Source organism: Fundulus heteroclitus, chromosome 20 (assembly GCF_011125445.2).
Source record: "Fundulus heteroclitus isolate FHET01 chromosome 20, MU-UCD_Fhet_4.1, whole genome shotgun sequence".
In the NCBI taxonomy this organism is placed as follows: Eukaryota; Metazoa; Chordata; class Actinopteri; order Cyprinodontiformes; family Fundulidae; genus Fundulus; species Fundulus heteroclitus.
The window spans coordinates 9,592,249-9,616,616 of record NC_046380.1 but is presented as its reverse complement, the minus strand read 5'-3'; the positions used below and the strand labels follow the sequence as shown (position 1 = coordinate 9,616,616).

Below are 24,368 nucleotides of genomic sequence, written 5' to 3'. Positions count from 1 at the left end.
AAGCAGGCTCATAAAAAGGAACAAGCTCATGAAAATTTTACGCATGGTCAAATCCGCCGAACCAGGAGGGAGGGTAACAGTGAATATCAGCCGTGCACATTCCATTTTAATTGTCTGCGAAGCTGCAGCGAATTAATGAGTCATGTTAATGGAAGTTTGGAGGAAGAGAAAATTTTGTCATTTCTATACATCGGTTGCATAATAAGGGATTGATTCAGCTTTAAAGTTGTTCACTTTTAACTTATGAGAGTCCCAACATTTTATTGACTGTCCATGACAGAGGCATTAGGTACCACTGAGCCACGGAAAGCAGGTGTTTTACCTCACCAAGGTCTATAAAAGAAAAGGCTTCACAATAAAGCAGGAAAGGTGCTTCTTAGCCTCCGCAGAGTTGTAATTCTGTGGCAGAGATACAAGGATTATCAACAAAATAACACACTATGCATAATATCAAGGCATGTCTCTGTGGTTAAGCAAGATTATAAGATCATATTTAAACCCTAAGGGCTGGTTTAGAATGTATAATTTTGTTTGTATGTGGCTTTACACTTGCATTACGCATCAGGTTGCACAACAGATCGATGTAATTAGGCTGTGTGTACAAGATTGCAGCTCATTAGAATTTGGTTGTACTTCTTATTAGTTTTATTCTGCCAACTTGTTATGATGCAGGGATCTTTGACCTGATGTTTTGTTTGGATTTTGTTCTTTCACTCTTCAGCCAGGTCTTATAGATGTCCTTAATCAATCATTTCTTAAGAACAGTTAAGTTTAATATATTGTGGATAAGGTGAAAAACACTTGTGGAGAAGGTGAAAAAAACGTGTTGAAATTCTAGAAACCCTAACTCTAAGCTTATTGTTGTTCAGTGATATCTGTATTATACGAAAGGTGACTGACCATTAACTAACTGCTAAATGTTTAGACTCCTGTTCTGCTGGAGGCTTCCCATGTTGAAATTAAGCAATTCCTCCCCCATGCTTCCTGCTGCCCATGCTCACTCATTGTAACGCTGTTTTGTTTTTATTACCTATTTCACAAACTGAGATGTTCCGCAGCCTCTGTAGGGTATCTGACAAAGTTTGTTATAAATTGATGTGTGATGTGAAGCAAAATGGGAAAAAAAAACATCAAATAACTAAGATGTAGCTGCTTCCTCTTGTAGGAATTTATTTTTCTCTTGTCCAACTTCATAGCAAGCAGAATAAGGCTTTTCCTGCCTTAGTTAGTCCAAACATATTTGCTTTACTGAGTGAGACTTTATGCCTTGTAAATTCTCCCTTGGAGCCCAAAGCCATGAGAATTTATTTCTGAATAGAGAAAATAAAGACATAATAGGGGAAAGAGAGAGGACAGACAAAGAAAACCACAAAACGACAAAACCCAACAACCAGCTGCTAGGAGACAAAGACAACCATGAACACTTGCAAAGAGACAAAACTAACAAAAAAAAAATAGATACAAACAAAAGACACTAACGACACCAGCAGCAACAATATGAAACAAAACTGTGGATACGTGTGTGTGTGTGTGCGTAAACATGCAAAATGTGCTCTTGCAGGGATTATTCAAAATGTGTTTCAGTAGCAAAATATATGCTTGTTATACAATAATTGTAAAGATCTATTCTACTGTGGCAAAAAAAATGCTAATGGTAGATTTGGTTTAATTACTTTATCTCATAATTGTATAGACTTTCATTCCTAACTAGCTAATTTGCAATAGACACACTTGAATAATTTCAACAAGATCAAAGAAGCATCACACAATGAGAGAGAGAGAGAGTGAGAGAGAGAGAGAGAGAGAGAGAGAGAGAGAGAGAGAGAGAGAGAGAGAGAGATAGAGAGAGAGAGAGAGAGAGAGAGAGAGAGAACGTTTTTGGCTGCTCCCTTATTCAGGGGTCGCCACAGCTAGTTATTACAACTTGCCCGCAGACTTGGCTGAGGTTTTATGCCTGATGCCCTTCCTAACACAACTGGGATTTGAACCCGAGTCCCCAGATTAAAGTAACAGACTTAATCTGCTACACCACAGAGGAATATATGCAATGAGCCAGAACTAAAGCCACAAAAACAAACCCTTAAAATTGAGGTGACTGTAAATCTTGGCTTAATGCAAAAGCTTGACTTGGATTTACTTTGATTCCGAGCTTTGGTCTCAAAATTATGTCGCCTGAGCTGAGAACCTTTTTAGTTGTGAGAAGGAAACTCATTGGGATTTGCTAGCTATTGTGCTCAGCGTTCAGGCTACCTCATTTTAGCTAAAATAGCCAATAAAATTTATATCTCTTTATTTGAAGCAATTAAACAGTAAAGGACCAATCTCACAGATAGAGATGTGTTAGTACCTCCTTTTTAAAGACCTACAAACATTCAGTGCAAATTAACACCTTTTAATTACATTTTATATGTGCAGCAACTGTATTAGATCACACCTTCAGGTTAATTGCCGATGTCAGGCTTTTGGAGTCACAATTTCAATATCTGGAGGTCTGTTTTAATTTTCCAACTCGAAAAGTATGCCTCATTGGGACATAATAGGAATTGTACAGCAATTACACTATTGATGCTGATAATTTTAGAAATTGGCAAAAAAAAAAAAACATTCAAAATCATGGAAGTTTTTTTTTTTTAGGATAGAAGTAACAGTTTTTGTTTCGTTGATATGCTCATACATCTGCAGACTGATTCCGTTGAATTCAGAATTGAAGTTCCTAGTGAAACTCCCTGATTATATTTTACATATTTACTTCAGTCCTCACAGTTATTTCTTTTGGAAATTTTTCACAAACTGTAAAATGAACACAGTTCACAACGTTCCAACTGAAGAAGGGTTTGCTGTTCCATCTCTGGTTTTTCAGTCATATTAATGAAGTAAAAACCTGATGAATCTCTCTGGCAAGTGCTCTGATAAGCACCAGAACTTGATGCTAATGTTAAACTGGTATTTTCAAAGTGGTTGAAGCAGGTTTTCAAAGTTTTATCTGCTTGACAGCAGACGAGGACTGCAGCCAGTGACACAGCTAACGAGCCGCAGGATTACGGCAAGGAACTTCAAAACTAGACTGTGACTTCAAAACTACTTTTTAGCTTTGGTACTGATACCTGAACTATTTTGTTAAAATCACTGCAGTGGTATTTCCAACTGGGAAATTGTCTTCCATACGGCGTTACAAAGTGCAACCCTTTTCTTTTTTTTACTCCTTCTGTAATTTAAATCTATAAAACTGACACTTTATGACTTTCACAAATGCCAAAATCCCCCCAAACAGAGATGATGGTTATCGGAACAGTTGTCAAAAGGTTTTCTTGCAATCCCACGTTTCAATAATTGTGCTCAACGTATAATCTCATTAAAGGGACGGCATGGCATGTAATTGGACTCCTCTGCACAAAATGCCACTTATTCCAGTGGAGAGGAAATAATAGAGGGGGTTGTTGAAAGTTTTGGACAAAGATGCTGGAAGTCAGCGGGGGAAACTTATGCTGTTAAAGCTCTCAATTTGTACGTTCAATGATTCTCTTTACTCATTCGACGCTCTCTGTTTAACACTGTCTTGTAATCAAGTGATTTGCTGAATCATTTTTTTTTAGCCAAACACCACCTTTATTCGATTAATATCAGTGGTTTCTCTTTATTGACAGCTTGTTTTGGCAGTTTTTGACTTGACTGTCAGGTCAGATGCAGATCAGTTTGCTTACAAAAACGAAATCACTGTGCGTCACATGGACTCCCTTCTGTTACTGTGAGAAAAGCTCCCTTCACTGTGTTTTCACATGCGGTGGTTCTAATCAACACTGACAGGTGCGTTTCACTCTTCAAAAGACACATTTTTACTTTCTATTTTGTCAGTGTTGTTGGTGTTAAATGGTTGGGGGGGGGGGGAACTTGTGTTCTTTTTGTTTCCAAATGATTAAACAGCAGGTTCATTTCATATAGCTCGGCCTGTCGAAATGTGAGGTGAATCTTAGCTTGAGCGGCTGATACTGCTCTTAGGTTACCAGGAGGACTGATTTACAGCTGTAATTAAAGCACGGCCTGCGAAGATATTCCTAAAAATGATTTGAGCACACAAAACAGCAAGTCAGAATCAGTAATTTCCAAGTGGCATGAAATTAGAATCAGCTCATAAAACCCTTCATACGCAGAATTACATTTTTCTCCCTGTGAGGGTACATTTAGTCAGAGCTCCTTCTAGTAACTCGAAGAGCTTTTGGTGGTACCAAAGCAGAGTAGCATTGAGTCTTCCAGATGTGACCTTGGCCTGAATATCTTATTTGTTTTTAGTTTATTTTTATTATTATTTGTAAGTCTCCAGGGGGGAACTCTCCCTCCAGACTGACTGCGTCTCATCACACGTAAAAACGAGGTACATTGTGAGTCTGTTGGCTTGAGAGCAGAATGGAAGAATGGTGGCAGTATGAAAGAAAGGACAGCTGCAGTGGTTCCCTCCCAGCTGCAGCGAACATTAACCCGTGTACTGCCCGGGACTCAAGGACTGACCATTGAAACGAAGCTCCTACGCATATTAACAAAGATAATGGGCTTTGCCACTATTCACAGGAAAATTACACATTGAAACCAGTTATTTCCATCACTGACTATTATAGGAGAGATTGTGAGCGAACATCCAAGCATCGGAGATATGGTTAAAAGGAATTTGAAAAGGACCAAATGGAAAAAATCTCTGGAATATCTCTCAAAAATCTGTTTTGATTTAATAATGTGCAGATTATTTTCTCTCCTTAGCATGTATGCAACATGTCTGCAAGAGTAGCAAGATTCAAATCAAGGAGTGTCGTGTTACGTGTAACAAACATTTTCTGTGAGAACTGTTTGGTTTGGCTGCCATGTAGACCACATGACGTCAGCCCTGATATAAATCCCTACACATGGTGGATGTTCGTGTGCATCCGTGCATCAAGAAAAAGATTGCATAAGAAGTGAAACCACATTGAAAGAGAACTGGACTAAACAAATATGAAGACCCTGCCTCCACTATCTAAAGCCTATCTATGTTTCTGAAAATAAGTTTTCTATGAGATGACAGGCTTTATGATGGCTGATCCAATGTTTGATTTTTTTTAGGTGACCTTATTTTGAATGATAATGAAACATTTAATTAACATTATGTTACTAAAGTGTGACAGAGACACATTTTGATTTAGAGCACTGCTAATGGAGCTAGTCATGAGTTTTTCACCTCTGATTGCACAACTTCCGAATTTATAGACACACTGCCTTGTGTACGTTCAGCAAACGCTGAATGTGACAGCCCGTTTTCTCCTGTGCATCACATTTACTTCAGGCCATTAGATTGTTCCAACTGGAGTCTGATGGAGGTAACAAAAAATTATGTAAAACAACATAAATAAGATATAAATTGGAATTATTTAGACCGGCAGTACAAGGATAGGTTTAGTTTATGTAAGCTGATTTAAAAAAAAAAAAAAAAAAGTAATGTAAAGACTTTACTGAAACATTACTACTAAATCAAAGTAAGTAGTGAACCTTAAATGTAGCATACTATTACAGCCCAGGTCGACACCACAACGTTTGTCAGTTTGTGCTCATTTTGCATTTTATCTTGGGATGAAAATGATCAGAAGTTGCTATGTTGTTACACATATGTGTTAAACTAGGTCAGCTTAAACTGTATCCAGTGTAATGTGAGGTGATGCAGAAAACAATTCCCTGTCTTTGAAAAGCGTGACTGCGAGTATACTAAAAGTGTCCACCAACACATTTTCTTCCATTTCTTTTTTTGTGCTGCTTCTTCTCCATAAAGCCTATTTAGCCTGAACCTTTAGTCTAACCGTTAGACTAAAGGTTAGACTAAATTCAGTCCATAGATGGAACAGCAAACTTTACTGTTGGACTCTAACAGAAAAGACAGTTTGATATTATGATATTTGAACTGCATCAGCTGAAGCGCAGCTAAATTACTGCAAAGGTGGTCGAGTCAGTATATTTCTGTCTGGTATTTCATCTGGTTCTATTAGAAGAGAAACTTCCATCCCCAGTCTGCCTCATGGAGCTGCATTTGCTTACAAATGGAGTCCTGTTTTTACTGTCAGGCCAAATCCTCTACTCAATCCATTAATTTGTTTCCCCCCGGATTGCAGGGCACCTGAGCATTCAGCGGGTGGCGCTCATAAAGGAGAACTGCTGTATATCTCCCTTTCCTTCCATCATACAGCCATCGGCAGATCTTGCTCTAAGCAAAAATGGGACACAAACGAAGCAGCACGTGGCCGCATTATTCAATGAAGTGCGGGCAAGAAAACAGCAGCAGTCCATCAGAACTTAAATTCGAGGGGTAACTCTATTTAAAGGCAGAACAACACAACTGGTAGCATAAGAGTATTTTAAAAAGTAATTCATCTCTGCAGATTCTGTTTTCAGAGGTCTCGGGGAGGACCTCTGCTTCACAGTGTACACTATACGAATAACTTTGTAGTTCTCACTCTGCATTTTAGCCACTGTGATTTTCTCAGCATGCTATGGAAATGTTCAACAGAAGGGCTTGCTGCATGAGAAGTCACCGTAATTGCGCTCTAATTAAGCCAATAAACAAATAGAAGCCGAAGGGGACACAATAATGCGTGCTTCAAGGGAGAGTGTCATTTATAAAGATCACAATTCTTTGGCCTTGATTAGCTTCACGGCCTGCTCACATTATTGGATTGCCCAGAGGTCAGCAGCCGCGGCCCAGAGGGTGTTCAGCTGAAGGCCTATTGAAAGCAACGACTGCTGTGTGAGGTCCAAGATGTTACTCAGCTCCTTCTGCTACATCGCATTAATCTTTATTATTCATTATGAGGCCTTTGGGACATCGCTGTGAATAATACTGTTATTGTTACGGATGAGAAGAGAGAACTGCCTTTTTTACTGCATGCAACAGCTTGACCCACAGATTTAATTTCCAGGTGTTTTGCTTTTGAATGCAGACGCTACAACCTTCAACATAGATGGATCAGATGCTTTTTATAGAGGCATCAAGTTAAACTACTGCGAAGGAAATTCTTCCTAAGCATTGAGTGGAATTTGTATTACAAAAGCCTGCGGCAATCTCTGATTAAAGGTTATCATATAAGCATACATGTAGGCTGCAGATGTTGCCCCATACAAATCTATACCATGTGCTTATGACAAGGACAACCTGCTGCTCACCCATCTGCATCCATATATAGAGATTTCTGAACCGTGCACGGAAATATCTCTCTCTGGAGAGCAAGTTGTGGTGCCATTGAGTGTAATGGCCCAACGTTGCTACAGAGACTGAGGAGCATCGCCATGTGATAAATCTCAGTGCTCTGCGATGTTTTAAATTCAGTGTCTAGTATCAGCTTACGCTGCTTGAAACTTCAACCTCAAGTACAAAGAACTATCTCCAGAGGAAAAAAACAAAGAAAGGAGAGTCGAGTACCATGCAGAGACACTGCAAGCACTGGGAAAGGGGGGAGTACTAGCAGGTAGCAGAAATCCACGCATAGTACACACTATCACAAGCACACTCCTGTTTGACTCTTTTAGTCTTGCTGAACCCACCGTAACTCCCACTTTGTGTCTGCCTGGTTGTGCTAACAGCATTTCTGTTGACAGTGCCAATAGTGTGGTGGAGTCTTTATGAGGGAAATAAATAACACCACTCAATTAATCAGTCCATTCATGCACTGTAATGGCAAGACCTGTTTGTGTGGGCTGATTGAATTCGAACTGAGCCCATTGTGCTGGAGCCTCATTCCAATGCACAGCCATTGTCTGACGCCCCTCCTCTTGCCTCAGCCTTTCAGACAGCCACTGATTTAGACTGTTTCTCCAGGTAAGCAGGTGTCACTTCTATTCCTGAAGGTGGTATAAAACCCGATGATGAATCCCCATAGATGGACCAGATGTCCTCATTTAAATGACAGAGAAAGCCTCCTATGGCACTCGTTACATCAATCCCAGCACCGTATGACACGGAAATGATAGTGCTTGTAGTGCTGCTGCAGAGGAACACTGTAAACTGGTTATTAGAACAGAGGCAGCTAGATAAGGTAAATTGGGACGATGTGAATCATTTCATTGTTCTGAAAGACATGTCGACGTGGGCTTTGATGCTTTATGTAGCCTTTCATTTACACTCGTATGACGATGAGGAGTGTTTGCCATGACACCTTACTGCCCAACAACTACTCCGATTTCTTTTGTATTTTTATTCTTATTTTTTTCTCATTTTCTTTTTGATCCACTGTATATATGAAGATACACTGTATATAACTGATGCACCTTTTCCTACTTTTGGCACCTTCTTCTGACTATTGATTGACTATTGAGCCGATGTGACAAGTGAATTTCTCCAACGTGAGATCAATAAAGCCTATCTTATCTTATCTTAACTAGGGATGCTTCAGTTGATAGACTGGTGATTGAAATCAACCAGCTTTCCCTTGATTGGCAAAGACTAGTTATGAGCAGGTCACACACTAAAGAACAAGTTGTTTTGTTTTTTTCTCTGTTCATTTTATACAATAAAACTGTAAACCCCTGCTTTTTGTATTGCTTTTTTAATGTTATAGTTAACTGGGGTCAGTTAACTATAAAACAACAAAGAAAGGTCACAAAATACCTCTTATCAACATTATCTTTGTCTCACAGTTGTTCTGTGTCACTCCATCTGGTAGAGTAAGTGCCTGGTTTGCACCCCAGGTAGGACGGGCAAAGAACAAATGAAACATTTACCGAATCCTAGTACACCGACTTGAAATTCTATAAAACACAGGTTATCTGTTGTTAGTTTTCCTTTAAATATTACTTAAAATCTTGTCTCATCTCATTCTATCGAACCCAGTATCACCTGTCATCTTGTCTTAATCTGATGTTTCGTCACTCCCTTTATGACACATTCTTCCCTACAGGCGTCAATCGATTCTTTCCCACAATCACAACTTCAGAAAGCGAAAATCCCAAATGCATCCTTGCTCCAACTGTCCTTATTGCCAAGGACAGTTCCTCTGGGATGCATTCTGCTATCTGGTCTTTGAACCGGAGGTCACAATCACCACTAATCGGGACCTGGACATCATAAGCCATAAACAAATCACTTATGAAAGACACGATAATCAGGTGGTTCATGCTGGAGCTTGGACAAAGCGCTACAGGCAGACTTCCAAACCAAACAGGACCAGTTCTCTGTTGCCGTGTTTCTGGACTGAGCTGGTGCGTATTAAACGTGAATGAATCATTTCTATAACCTGTTTTGATGCGCTCATGGTTTTCCAGATCTGCTAGGTGAAGAATTAGTCCATAGATGCAAAGAGCATTTAGACATCGTGTGGCTTGAGTCAAGCTCCTTCCCTGTTTTTCCCATATGAAGGTGAATCTATTTGATTTTAATGTATCTGCTAAACGCTACACACATTACCTGAGTCTTATATACCATTTAAGTAACTATGTCTTTTTCTTCTTATTTTTGCAGCCTTACACAATAATTACTGGATATTTTGTTGTTTGTTTCACCTGCTTTGCAATTCTTACCACACTTGCCTTGTCAGTGTCACAATTTGTTGTCTTTTGGAGTAAAGTTAAAATGATGGCTCATTCAGGGACTAAGGTGACACCCCACAGGTGAGTCATAGATCATAAAAAGGATTTTAATTACGCATTTCTCCTGGATGTTCCAAACAACTATTTTCAAATCAGTTTGTCAGTAAGGAATATTGCACTTTTGCTATTACTCTTAAGCTTTAGAAACTATTCTGCAGTCAGGTAAAGTAATAAAATTCTTTAAAATGTTATTTTCCCAATTTAATTGCATTTTGATTGCATTTTGCTTTCTAGTTACCTTTTCATATAGTGAGCTGATCTTTTTTGAATCTTTTTATTATCAATACTTATTTTTTTAGTTTTGTATGCCACGTTTATATATTTATTTATGTATTTGGTTCCATGTGATCTGCTCTGGTGGTTTTAAACATTCTTGATGAAAAATGTTTCTTATCTGATTTCCATTGGAGACATGTTAATTTCAGAGGGAGCTTTATATCATGTTAAAAGTGAGGTATGAGTTTGGGTCAAGTTTGTTTTACTATTAATCCTTGGTCCAAGAAGGATAGCATACCTGCATCTACAGCACACCGGAAAAAAAAATAAAAGTGGGATTCCTTCCTAAAGCTCACAGAACCAAGGTTATACTATTCTGCACTGTCAGGCAAGCAGCAATCACTTAACGTGCAAGTTAAGTTAAATTTGTTTGATCTGACACTTAAAACTCATAGAAACTTAGTTTTATTTTAAACATGTTTCCTTTCCAAAGATGACAGACGAAATCTGGAACGTTACCCTGGAGCTATTCTTCCATTTTGCGATCCATTATGTCTTACCTTAAGATCGCTCAAGGCAATGACAAAAGTGTTCTAAAATAATAAGGTAAAGCTATCCTCTAGCCATCGTGTTTGGTTCTCTACAGGAACTAATAAGTAACAAGCATCTTAAATTATTGAGAACAAGCGAGGGAGAGGGTTTGGTTTTTTTACGTCTATTCTTAGAATAATTTTTGTCAGGGTTTGCAAATAACTTCTATCTGATGGATAGTGCAGAAAACAAAATATAAGACTTCATTTACCCTTCAAAGATTTTTGTCTTCATTTTCTGTTTATCAATTCAAAGCCATGCTGGCTAATGGATTACCTCATCCTCCAAAAAAGCTGTTCCGTCTCTCTTTGATTGTATAATTCTCTTTCATCTTTAGAGAGACTAGATGGAATGATTAAACAAAGAACTCGCTGATATCCATGGCTCCTGTTGACATGCGACTTAAGATGTGCATCACTGGGATTAAAAAATAATGTGGGGCTTAGCACTTGGACTGCTTCCCCTCCACCCTGTATGCCAGTTGTGTTATCATGAAAAATGAGCAGTGATGGTGACACGTTAGTGTATTTATTCCAAATATATTCAGGATATGTGACACAAAGCAACCAGAATGTTATCAGCTTACTTCCTGATTATAAACAAAAAAAAAAATTTCAAAATATTTTTAGCAATAAATATATGGACAACAAATACAATAGACAATATGGAAATGTGCAATAGAGCTACCATGAACTGCAATTGGATTCATACCTCTTGGAGTTTATCACATTAAAGCAGCCCCTTGTAAGTGTGGATCTAAGTATTAACTTAATTAAAGATATATTAAATTATTTTTCAGGTCAATATACAGCAATTGCCATGTATTGATGCTAAGTGGAGGCTTCCCTTCTCAAAAACCCACCTATATAACTTGAGAGGTGCAGATCTGGGTCTGAATGGGTCATGTGACCAAGAGCACTCCTTTATGACAGTCTGAGCTGGCCTTTAACACAATAGCTGGCTTTACATGCTTCTACTTCTCTCATTCTCGAGTCAAAGTTTGTCATGGCTATAATTAATATTACAAAATACAGTAGGCCTATATGTAATCCATAGACCTGCAGCTCAGCTCTTCTCCTCTCTTGCAGTTCCTGCAGCCTTTCATAATAAGATAATTTAGCCTGTTGTCTGCACAGTCTTCCTCTCCCATGGCTCCTGGATCTCCCTCTCCCTCTCCCCCTAGCTTTGCCTCTTCCTCTCCCTCTCTCTGTTTCAATGAGAGACTCTGAGGATAATCTAGAGGGGTGAATGTGGCCTTGTCTTTACAAGTACCTTGACGTCTTAATCTACAGGTCCAAGATGGTCTGCTATCAAATTCCAAAACATGGAGGTGTTGCCAGTGGCAGTCAGGGGTGCTAAACCTGGACATTACAGGTCTAGCACCCCTAGTGGCTAAAAGTTACATTCCACCGCCTTAAGTCACATAATAAATACATACTTCAAAGTATTTAAATGGGATTTCTTGTGGTATAGAACCACAAAAAGTAGTGTATAATAGTAAAGTGAAAGGAGTATGATAAAATACTTTAATGTTTTTATGTGAATAAAAATCTGGAATGCAATAATAAAACCCAGTACAAGCAACTGTATTCAGAAATAACCTAAGTGGTAAATAGATGTCAAATGTGTAAAGTTTAATTTCCTTATAAATGAAACATCATGAAGACCATGAAACACACAAGACTTTCGGCGATGCACAAGCAGGCAGCCCATTTCAGCAGCTTCTAAACAGCCCTACATTTTTCTGTGTTTAAATAAATTTTTAGAAGTGTTGAGAGTTTCTGTTCCTGTTTTTTTCTGTCCTGCTTGTACACTCAGTGGAGGTGACCATTTGTTTTTAATCAGGAGTCGCAATTGGGACGAGAACATACAGACCTATCATCATGGGAAATGTGACAAATCTACATGTGACAACACATGCAACAAAAGTCACATGGTGTACCCCAAGGCTCAATCCTGGGACCCCTTCTATTCAATATCTTTATGCTCCCACTCGCTGAGGTTATAACAAGGCACAAGATTAGTTACCATAACTACACAGATGATACTCAGCTCTACATTACAATGTCACCAGGCGACTCTGAACCTACCCATGCACTGAACAGATGCTTAGAATAAATCAATGCATGACTGTGACAAAACTTTCTCCAGCTGATCAGAAACAAAACTGAAGTTATTATCTTTGGACCTAAAGAGGAACAAACTAAAGGCAGCACACAGCTTCAGTTATTACAACTAAAAACTAGTGATCAGGCCTTAAATCTGGGTGTAGTGATGGACTCAGACCTGAACCTTCAAGGACACATAAAGACAGTTACAAAGTCAGCCTTCTATCACCTGAAGAACATTTCCAGGATTAAAGGACTGATGTCCCAATGACATCTAGAGAAACTTGTTTGTTATTGGTCTCACAACCGGTGACTGTTTCGATGTGTTTCTAAGCTTTTTATGTTTTTAAGATGTAAAGCACTTTGAACTGCCTTGTTGCATTAATGTGCTATACAAATAAACTTGATTTGGTCACAGTCCTCCTGACACCTAACAGGATACACAGCATTGCTCAGTTTGTCCTGGTGAACTGGATCTTTAGGGTGAACCAGTCTTTGGTTTTCCGGATTGAAAGCCACTGGGATGTCGTGTTTAGAAACTAATCGGCTCAGTTTCCCAGTTGAGATAGCCACCTTGTTTTAGGCCCTGTCTTGTGTGCAGCCCCACCGCGCTGCTACAGCTATCCCTGGGCTGCCTCTGCCTCCACTGGCAGCTTTGTTTTCTTTTTTTTTTCTCGCACACCCTGACGTAACGTCAGCGCTCTCTGTCAATGGTGTTTGAAAGGTGTTGAAAGAGCAGGGTGGCGCAGCGAGGAAAGCTAGAATTAAAGATGAAAGCTCTGAAAACAGCTACTGCTAAATGTACAAAAAATTGGCAGTTTTTTCATTAAAATGAGCTCACAGTTTGAAAGGGAAGGAAAGATGTTGAACTTTGCCTGCAAACCGCCTTAGAAGTTAATTATCAAGTCATTAACTTTTGTGATGTTGTGCCGCAGAATGTAATGGTATACCGTTTTAAATATTAGCATGATACAACGCCACATAACAGGGATTTTTTGTCTTGTAGCCCTTCAGAGTCAGATGTAAGATACTGAACAACTACCAGCCATGAGCCCACAAGTCCTGAGTGGGCACTGCAGGTAGGATTACTCATTAAGTGAATATTAGAATTAATATAATGAAGAATATGGTGCTGTTCTGTATTATTAGAGCCCTAAGATGTTAGATGATTCTGCACTACAAGCATGAAACTGACCTGAATTTATCAGATAGTTTTGTAACAAGGGACAATTTCATTTGTCCTGAAAATTATGATCATTTTCAAAATAGGGGTTGGTGATACGGACTTTAAATTTTATCATGATATATTGCATGATAATTATAAAAGTGATGATAAAAGACTATTTACAGCTTTTTGAAGTCTTTTTCAGGTAACTGCGTGGCTTTGACAGCATGTCAATTATTGGCCAAGAAGCGCTAATACTGTCCTTTTAAAACATTTAAAAATGCAACATATATTACAACTAAATTCAAAATATGCCAGCAGTGATGAGGGGATTGCTCCTGTTATTCTGAAAGAAACAGCTTTTGTAACATAATGTGAACAAACAAGCATTAGTTCTAATACAACTGCTTTCTATACTCAATAGCATTGATCCCTTATATTTCTTTTTATCATTAAAAGTAAGATAGTAAATCCACAAAGCCCACAAGTGATAAGGAATAGGATGAAATATGAAATAAATATGAAATAAATCAACTTTAAAAAAATTATAATAATAATAGTTTATCCTAAGTGGGCCGGTCTCTGGTCATGCTTGTGTGTGATTTCTCCTTCTCCCTGGAGAAACAGGGCTGTATTGTTACTTTCTGCTTATATGTTTTTACCTTGGTGTGAATCTTCATGCTTTGACTTGACTTCACTTAAGCCCTATTCCCACTGCAGGCAAATATAGCCCAAATCCAATCTTTGGGGTGTCAACTAACCAGGTCAGGTTTTTCAGTTCCACTGGGAATGCTCTGATCCAGCCCATATCTGATTTTTTTCTAAGTCAGATTTTGGCCCCTTTCACATGTGGTCCTGAATCAAACTCATATCTTGTCTTTTGCAACCAAGTTGGATTTGATGCACCTTTGACGTCACTTTCTATCAACATTTGTCACAACTTTGTGGCGGCGACTGGAAGTAATAGCAGTTAGTATTAGCAGCTGCCTGCCACAGCACTGCTCATTGGAGAGAGGGCGAGATGTTAAACCTCATTTGGAGCGAAGCCTCTATTAAAGCCAAATTGGATTAAATTTGTGTACAAGACAGTGCAATGCTAAAGAGGTTTTCACTCATTGCAATCCCATTGCATTGCATTTTAACAGGGGCAACGTGTTGTAATCTGCCCCCACTGCAATGCGATACAACGAATTGCTACAAGTGTCTTGCTTTTGGAGTTGAAAGGAGAGGTGCTGAAATATATAATTAAAAGTTGCCCCCTACATTCTAAAGTTTTGAATGGACTCAAAATCGCTGCCCCAACATTCCTGGCTTCATCCCCACATCCAAACAGACCTCTGTGTATCCAAAGCTTCATAAAATGCCAGAATACAGAGTTTCAACACCAAAACAACTATTTCTTCCATGTTTCCTGGAACAAAGCGTGCAGGGCTTTAACTCATTGTTATTGTTCTTTTGTGCATGCAGGTCAGTTTGGATCCACAAACAGTTCACATTGGAGTCATATATAGACAGAAATTTAAAAGTAATGTGAATGACTGCAAAAACACCGATTTCAGACCCGCCGTGGAAATGTAGCCTTAGCTGCTGGTCCACCTGGATTTTCACACTGGTATTTCTATTCTATTCTAATAACCTAAGCTTTGAAAATCTCTCGGATCACTGTTCAATCCATGCAACCAACTGCAAACCTACAAAGACATGGCTGTCCACCTAAACTAGCAGGCCGTGCAAGAAGAGCATTAATCAAACAAGTAGCTTAAGGGCCCATGATAACTCTTGATAAGATCCTGAGCTCAGAGGGGAGAATCTGTTGGCAAGAAAACTGTTATTCACACCCTCTTTAAATCTGGCCTTTTTTGGAAGAATGGTAAAGTTGTTGAGAGAAAGTCTCCTCCCAAGTTTGCCACAAGCTATGTCAGAGACATGTCTGGTTAGACGAGACCAAAAGTGAGCTTTTTTTTTTCTTTTTGCAGCGGACAAGAAAGCCAATAATACAAATGGTAAGATATATTGTGTTAAATATGAGGCAATTTTGAAATAAAATACATTTAGAAGCTGCACTAGACTAGATCAAAGTGTCAATATATAGTTAAATGGCCTTAAATTAAGTTTAACCCAGAGTCTGTAGCAATTGTCACTGTCTCCAGTCTGAACTTCAGCTTTTTTGCAAAGAAGAATGGATGTCATTCAAATCACAAAAAACTTTTATTATTATCATTCTACTTATCAAATCTACTTGATAAGTAGAATAATAAAGTTTGTTTTACTCCATCACAAAAAAGACCCCAATGACATTTGAGTCCCTAACAATGCCAAAATAAGATTTTTTTTAAGAAGTATCCATACTTTTGCAGGCCACTGTATACAGATTGAAAAGATTAGTATTTTGCTATATTAATTTATCATCATCATCATCATCATCATCATCATCATCATCATCATCATCATCATCATCATCGTTATTTATAAAGCGCTTTACCACCAGCCACAGCTAACACAAAGTGTTGAACATTAAAAACAATGCATTGATGCCAAGGGATAAAATGGAAAGCTAAGCACACAATAATAAATTAAGAAGCTTGCTACAAAACACAATAAAACTATGCAAATAGAGATAAAAACCATACCAGTGAAAATTAAGTAAAATCAAATATCAGTAGGCCAGTGAGTAAAAGTTAGTTTTAAAAATGGACAATGAGGGGGCCTGTCGCATGTGCACGGGCAGATTAATCTACAACGATTAGTCACTTTGTGCAATGCCTCAGATTATAGAAATTGTTTTTGGATGTTTGTGAGAAAAATTTGGACACTCTATAGGTCTCTCAAGAATGCTTTTTTTTTTCACAGGAGCTTACTGTCAGAGCCAGTTCTCCAAGCCAGCTTTTTGAAGCATTGTTTTGTTAAATCCCAAGGGGGAGGAGGTAAGGATTAATTTGTTGCATCTGTCAGACCCATGCAGGACGCCGCTGATAGTGTTCATGCCAGTGCGAGTCTTTCCATCACCACCGTCCTCCGTTGTAGCCACTGAGACCCCTTTTGTTCCGCTGCCAAAACAACCCTTTCAACTGGATTGACACATTTCTTCTGTGTCATTGTTGTAGCCTCTTGGCTTTCTACCCGGACTGTCTCCTCTGAGTGTGAGGTCCAGACTCGGCCTCGAGTTTCCCGGTTCTTTCCGAATCCCTTTTGACCTCCAGACTTCCAGAGCTTCCGCTGGATGTGATCCAGACTCATGGTTCATGAGACTGGGCACATTGATTTGACACGGGAGTATGAGAGTGAGCTTGTGTTTTTGAAAACAGCTCATGGCCCTCTAATGCGATGTGGCATACAGCCGTCACATATATATGAGTCACACGCTTGCGTGCTGCCTTCAGAGTCATTAGAGAATGTTTTTATTTATCACTCCGTTTTCATTTAGTGGCTCGCAGAGTTGAAGACTGAAAGCTTCAGAAGACATCCTTGTTAAAACTTTTGTTTTCATCTGAATAAGGACCCATTTATAAAGTTCTTCTTACCATAAAATGAAAGCTAAGTAATATATTTTATTACCTTGAGCAGAAATTTTTTCAGTTTTGACTTTTTGACATTGACAGTTTTGACATTGTGAAGCGATTTGCTTCACAATGTCAGACACAAGCTTAGGCCAGTGAGGCCAATCGCAGGTATACAAGTTTTGGTTTTAATAGGTAAAGCTTAGGAATATAATAGGGTTCTTCTAAGATACTTTTCATATTGCTTTATAAATGTCTAAGACTTGCATCACCAAGAAACTTCAATTCAATTCAATTAAAATGTATTTATATAGCGCCAATTCATGAAACATGTCATCTCGAGGAACTTTACTAAGTCAAAATCAATCAATCATATTATACAAACTTGAAGATAGAAAATAAGCTGGATTCAAGCTTACCTTTTCTGTGGATTGTGAAGTGCCAAAGAAGATGGGGATGAATGCAAGCCAAATAATGCAGGTGGTGTACATGGTGAAACCAATGGGCTTGGCCTCATTGAACGTCTCCGGCACGCCTCTCGTTTTGATGGCGTAGACTGTACAGGTGACCATGAGCAACATGCTGTAGCCCAGCAGGCAGATGAGGGAAAGGTCAGAGATGTCACACTTGAGCACGCCACGAGCCAGCGTCGGGTTAGATGTCCTCTGGTCTTCATAGTCAATAATGGCCTTGGAGGGGTCCATGCCGAACCAGATGCACACCCCGAGCAGCTGCACTGAGGCCAGCGTGAACGTGATGACGAGCTGAGAGGCTGGAGAAATGAACCTGGGTGCGCTCACAGACATGGTGCCCTGCTCGAAGATGCGGTAAATGCGATTGGTTTTGGTGAGCAGAGCTGCGTAGCTGATGCTCATCCCGAGGCCCAGGAAGATCCGGCGCAGGGAGCAGATTCCCACGTCGGGGGTGGAGATCATCAGGAACGTCGTGGCGTAACAGAGAAAGATTCCAGTCAGCAGCACGTAGCTCAGCTCCCTGCCCGACGCCTTCACAATCGGAGTATCATTGTAACGGATGAAGGTGACCACCACAAACAAAGTGGCCATGATGCCAAGGACGGCGATGAGCACAGGGATGACAGCCCAGGGGGAGCTCCACTCCAGCTTAACAATGGGGATTGGAACGCAGCCCGTGTGATTCTCGTTGGGACGCAAGTCGAAGCGGCACATTTTACACGTGTAGGTGTCGGCCTGGTACTGATAGCCGTCACAGCGCTCGCAATGCCAGCAGCAAGGGATGCCCTTCACTATCTTCTTGCGCTCGCCTGGCTGACAGGGCTGACTGCAGATGGAGGACGGGATCTGCCGGACTCCGCCTGGCCACTGCATCGAACGCACCTGCAGAGAAGAGAGAAGAGGAAACAGAGATGGCCGTGAGATAAAAACCGCAAAGAGATTCTTACAAGGAAGAGGAAGGATGCTCTGCGTCCTGTAATTGGAGATTTATAGAGGCGGATAAGTTTTGCTGCTCCAGAAAGACCCTGATAACTTTGAAGACCGAGGAGAATCCACAGGGCAGCTACTTAATGTTGGAGTGTTTGACCTTGGTGCTGGCGTATACTTGCTTTTGAGTATTAGTTACCGGTGAGCGGGAAAAGGTCAGACCACGCATCACATCCGCATTTGCTCTCGATTCAGCAAAAATGTTTCAGTGGGACTGGAAATGATGTGAAGGATAAAATGTTAGAAGTGAAGGAAACCTGTTGTTTTCTCCACAGGGACTTGATGGTAGTGTTTGACTTTTATGGAGAGGAGAAGAAAAAAAAAACTGTGTCAAAAAAAAAATCAATCAGAGGAATAAAAGACACATTTCATTTCCAGATAACTACCTCTTTCGCAAAATGCTTACAAAGACAAATTAAATCCCTCATTTCAAACAAGTCCCTCTCCTTCCTGCTGTTATCAGTTTTATTCAATTGTGGCTGTTTGTTCAAAGCCAGTAAATTTCTCTTTAAATGTGCGTTTAATTAAGAACTCAAAGAACACTAATTAAATACTGCCTGCTTAAGAATCCGTACAGCCAAGTTACACAGCAGGTACCGGCTTCGAACCTCACTGCATTTATTTTCTCTTCTACAGCACTTCGGAGAGCGGGAAATAAAAACTTCTCTTACGCTGCTGTTCGTTTGACCTCCTGCCTGCTAAAGTGCTCCTCCGCTTTAAAAAAGATCATTATTGTTTCCCTTCCTGTTTGTAAACTTGTGTCGTTTTATGACAGCGCGGGTCCGCAATATTGTTTTGAATTTTTTTATTTTCTATTTGCCGATGCAGTCTCGAGAGATATTTAATATGTCTGTCCTTAAGCCCTCGCGGCTTTCTTTTCATCACCGTCTGCCCTGTTAATCATTTAAAGCCCCCTCTGGATATTTATACCTTTGAAGATGGAACGAAGCACTATCAAATGATTTGGGAGCAGTTCTAACGAGCTGCTGCATGGCTAGCAGAAAATATATATATATTTTTAAGGATTGTCATTGGAAACAAGGACACAAACATTATGTAGTGTGTTGAGGAATAAGATGGAAGAAGAAAGGAAGGTGCTTACAGTCAGATGCAGCTGGTCCGTCCAGTTACCAATGACTTTATATTCTGCCGTTCGGTTTCTGATCTGGTATTGGTAGATATCGTAGCGTCCTGGGGCGTCTCCGTTTTCATTGAAGAGCACTGGGTTGCCAGCAATGCCTAAACGAGAGAACGATAATTATAATTTTCTTGCACATTTGACAGCTTCTGTGTAGTGAGCATTGATCTGTGAAAGCAAACTGTGCCACCGCTCTTGTCACACCAGTCCTTATTCCACTGCATTAGAACATAATCTGAATCTGAAAGGTTTTCCATTAAATGTGAATGGAAAATTGTGCACTATAGGTGAAGAGGTGAGAGTTTTTCTTCCCCTTTTGAGAAAATAAACACCCTCCTGATGTTCTTTTTTTTTTTTTTTTTTTTTACCTGTTTATGTTCAAAAGCAGAATGTAATGGTGTGTAGGAGTTGACATATTAGCTGTTGGAAACCAGGTTTTTGCTTCACTGCAGCAGCCGTGGTTGATCTAGTCTGGCTCTATTTCTACACCAGAGCCCATATCTCCAATCAGTGCAGTGACTGAAAGGTCTGTTCCATTGTGCAAACTGATAGGTGGCTGTTTCTGTCAACTCAAAGGTCAATCTGCAAATGTCTTGAGGTTATATAGAACTGTGAGAGGAAATAAAACTGCTGGATATGATGAAACAAAACTGACATAAACTTTAGGACATTGTTTAGACTGAGATTAGCTGAAATCAACGAGAAAATATTAAATATTATTTCAGAAATCCTGAGCTCAGTGTTATTAAGTTTAGCTTCAGACAGCTATGCAAAATCCACTTTTTTTAGTCCTTAAATACATTTTGTTGTGTACTAGTTTCTAGGACTGCAGAAATATTTGATGTAGCCTCCCCAGGGGCTGCGTAGATATCTTTATATTTTGTTTGTGTCACATTTTTAAATCCATTCAGTTTTGTCTATTCCCTATTACTTTTTCCTTTTATTAACAGTAATGTCACAGTATTTCCTGGTCATGGAAGGTCATGGTGAACCAATTGTGCAGATCCACCATTTTTTATTTCTTGCAGTGGTTTTGTTGTCTACGCTCCATGACGCTGAAGCTAAACTTGAATAAGTTAAAATGTTTGGTTGTTGGATGCAATAACCCGCACAATTACATTATACTTTGCAATTCTTGAGTTTGCAAAGGATTTTTTTTAAACGGCAGGACAATAAAATAAGGGATCCACACCTAATCCATATGCGTCCTTCTATGTCACGGTGTTTTTGCTAGCTAAACTCAATCCCATAACATTGCATACTGCTAGTCTACTGGCTTCATATACAATTGAAACCAGATATTTAAATGCATTGTATAAAAAGACATACAACCTTTTATTCTTGCCATTAGATCAGACTAAATGTTGCTTTTGAAATAATTGGTTTCTTCCTCTCTGAGTGACCTTTAAGCCCATAGTGGTACAGTTATAGAGCAAAAGATTCTGAAATTAATGCTAAAGGAAAACCCATGCCATAGTATGATTTACTCAAAGTTAATTTGACCTAATAGTTTCTGTACACTGAATTTATTTAACAACTGGCAATAATCCCCTGTTGCCTTAACATACCTCTGTAATTGTGGCTATAGGTGCATGGATATTGATTGAAAAGAACAAGTTAGAAGTACTGCGATAGACTGACGACCTGTCCGGGGTGAACCCAGCCTCTCGCCCATTGCCAGCTGGAGATAGGCACCAGCACCCCCCATGACCCCACAAGGGATAGACATGATATAAAATGGATGGATGGATGAAGTTAGAAGCAACAAAAAATTGATGGGAGTCACTGATGAGTGTACAACTTATTAAAACTTGTCCTGAAGGTCTTTCAGTTTATAGCAGCCTGAGCAAAAGTCCGGTTGCCTCTGATTTAAGCCTGCTTGGTGTTGCGATGACCCGGATAACTGATAATTTGCACAGGCATCTTGCAAATAGCATTGTTTAGTTTTGCCATGTCAAGTTATCCCCAGTTCAAAGTCCTTGAAAATACAACAGCTTTGACTTAAGTTGTACATTCTCAAAAGATAAAGAAATTGTTGTAAGCTGTGTTTTTTTTTATTTATTTTTTTATTAACTGCTGGACCCCAGGGGGAATAGTGAGAGCATGGCTGCACTAATGGGGATCCCATCAACAAATCAAATCAAAATCAAAACCACTCAGAAATGAATGCATTTGATCAAATTCCCACACAAAACCGGTCTTATGCTAAACTATAACAGCAACTACCTGTCATTTGGTACAGATTTTTAAGCTGGTGAAGTGACTAAACTGAACTCAACATGTACAGGCTGGTCTTGGACAAACAATTTATGCTTTCTTTTATAAATCAGAGCAGATCTAGACCAGACTTAATAAACAGTGTTTTTAGTATTTATTAGAGTCTATGAACGATCACAGTACTCGTCATTTGTAAAGCACATCACAGTCTGGACAGTGAAAAACATCTATTTTTCTACGGAGCCCCTGAGATTTGCAACTGGCAGTTTCCTAATGTTAAGATGGTGTCAAATTGGTTTTGTATTTGTGAATCAATGCATGTCAAAGTATGTTTACTTGTTTTTAGGACAATCCATAATTATGAGTCACAAAGAGCTGTGGGAAGCTGGAGTACTTCAATCATAAATCTTGGAGGCAAAATAAAGAAACTTCTTTTCAGTTCTACTTTAACAAATACCTGACTTCAAACACCCCCTCTTATTATTTGGGGCCACCGTTATGTCATTATTAAGCCTCCCAAGCACAATAAGCATCCTGTTTAAGACCAAGCGGATAAACATGTTCACCTGCAGCCGAAGGATTTCTGCTGATGAGTATTGTTTTTCCTGCTCTTTGTTTCGACTCTGGAGGATACTGCCCTAATCCATATCTCGATGAGTCAGCCCTACTGGATTACAAGCATTACTGTTTTGCTCAGCCTTTGCCTATGTGACAATATCGCCCACACTAAAGCATTGAGTGATCGCTGCAGGATTACAGTGACTCTATCAAGCAGAACGGAAACATGTTTCTATAAACATATTAAGGAATTACACCACTTCTAAGCTGCCACATATTCTATCAAAGATTTTTTTTTATCATGATGTGCTTTTTCTCTCAACAGTTCAGTGTTACAAAGTGTGTTTGTGGTTTCTCTTTGGATATTAAACTAAACCCTTGAAGTCTTTTGAGTTAACCCATCTGCTCAAGGGCTCCTGGACACTGCTGAACCAAAAGAGGAAAACACGTCTTTCATAGAAATCCAGCTCTTTTTTTTCCTGTACAACAACTTCAAGCCTCTAAACGTATAGAATTTGCATCCATTAAATGTTTAATGCAAGTTTCAGTGTTAGAAAGATGCAGATATTTTCTGAAATAATGTTTTTAATGCTTTTTTTTTTTTCTTTTTAGGATGTGGAACAAAAGATTTCCATTTATGTCGTGAAAAAGACAGAGTACTTTAAAATTCTGTAGCCATAGGCATAACAGCAGAGGAAGAAAGTAGGAAAGGGAAAGCACTAGTCTTTTTTTTCACCTCCTTTTTGCATTGGCATAGAATGCCAGAGAAGTCATGACAAAGAGTGATACTGTTTGAGACAGCATGTTCCGATTTTGAGTTAATGATGAGATATTAAGCCTGTCATTTTCCATAAAGTGCTTGTCTAAACAGTCCACTCAAAAGTTTGAGGCCTAATGAGTTCCACCGAGACCCCTGCCACTGCTGCGTTCTGCTGTGTACTAATATGGCATTGCCCGGGGGTCACACATGTGTACTATGGGCCACTCATCTGCTCATTTATCGTGTGCTCTTAAAGAAACAGTTGCGGTTAATGAAGTGCGTGTAATTATATGTAATATTTAATGACGGTGGCCCTCTCTTGTCTTCAGCACTATATACATACACTCCCTAATTATTACTGGGGGAAATAATTAATCCAACCTGTTCTTTTTCTGCATCATTAAACAACCAAAAACACTTGGTGACTGATGACTACACGACAGCCAATCATTAAGCCCTAATGACCCATATGCAGACCTTACATCGACTCCACTTCACTTTTTAAGTAGGCTTGTGGCTTCTTTGCCTCGTCTGTTTTAGAAAAATGAAAAAATGAATGAACATGTGACTTTTGAGAAAGCGCTCTCTGAAAAATGTGAATTTTGTTACCACAAAAAGGTGTGGTCAAAATCTAAAAGAATAAGTGGAATTATGATAAACAAACATGCTGGCAATGTAACTTGCAATGCCAGCCAGTGACTTGCAACACATTCATACCCACTGAATCTTTTTCTAATTAGGGTGTACTGACTTTCATTTGTATTCAACCCCTTTAACTTTATTAAAATAAAGTGCAACCCATTACCTTAAGTAGGGACCCAGTTAGGAGTCAGACTGCATTGAAATTTACTTTAACTGTAAAAACAAATGTTTTCTGAAGGCTTCAGAAGATCCTTACAGAACCTGAGCAAACAAATGGCACCATGAAGACGAAGGAACACTCCAAACAGGTCAGAGATGAAGTTGTGGAGAGCTTCAAAACAAAGTTAGATTCTAAAACAACATCCCAAGCTTCGGAAATTTCTTGGACCACTATTCGGTCAATCATGGAAAAACGGCAGGACAAT

General features: G+C 39.3%; 1 protein-coding gene across 1 annotated transcript in view; it reads right to left on the bottom strand.

The window, feature by feature from the left end:
* The window catches only part of LOC105928022 (metabotropic glutamate receptor 4), a gene marked incomplete in the record, with an annotated part of 92,957 nt that overhangs the window by 3,350 nt on the left and 65,239 nt on the right, over positions 1 to 24,368 (bottom strand). The window contains 2 exon segments of the mRNA XM_036152009.1: positions 17,588 to 18,523; positions 19,731 to 19,867. Coding sequence (XP_036007902.1) covers positions 17,588 to 18,523; positions 19,731 to 19,867 — 1,073 coding nt within the window.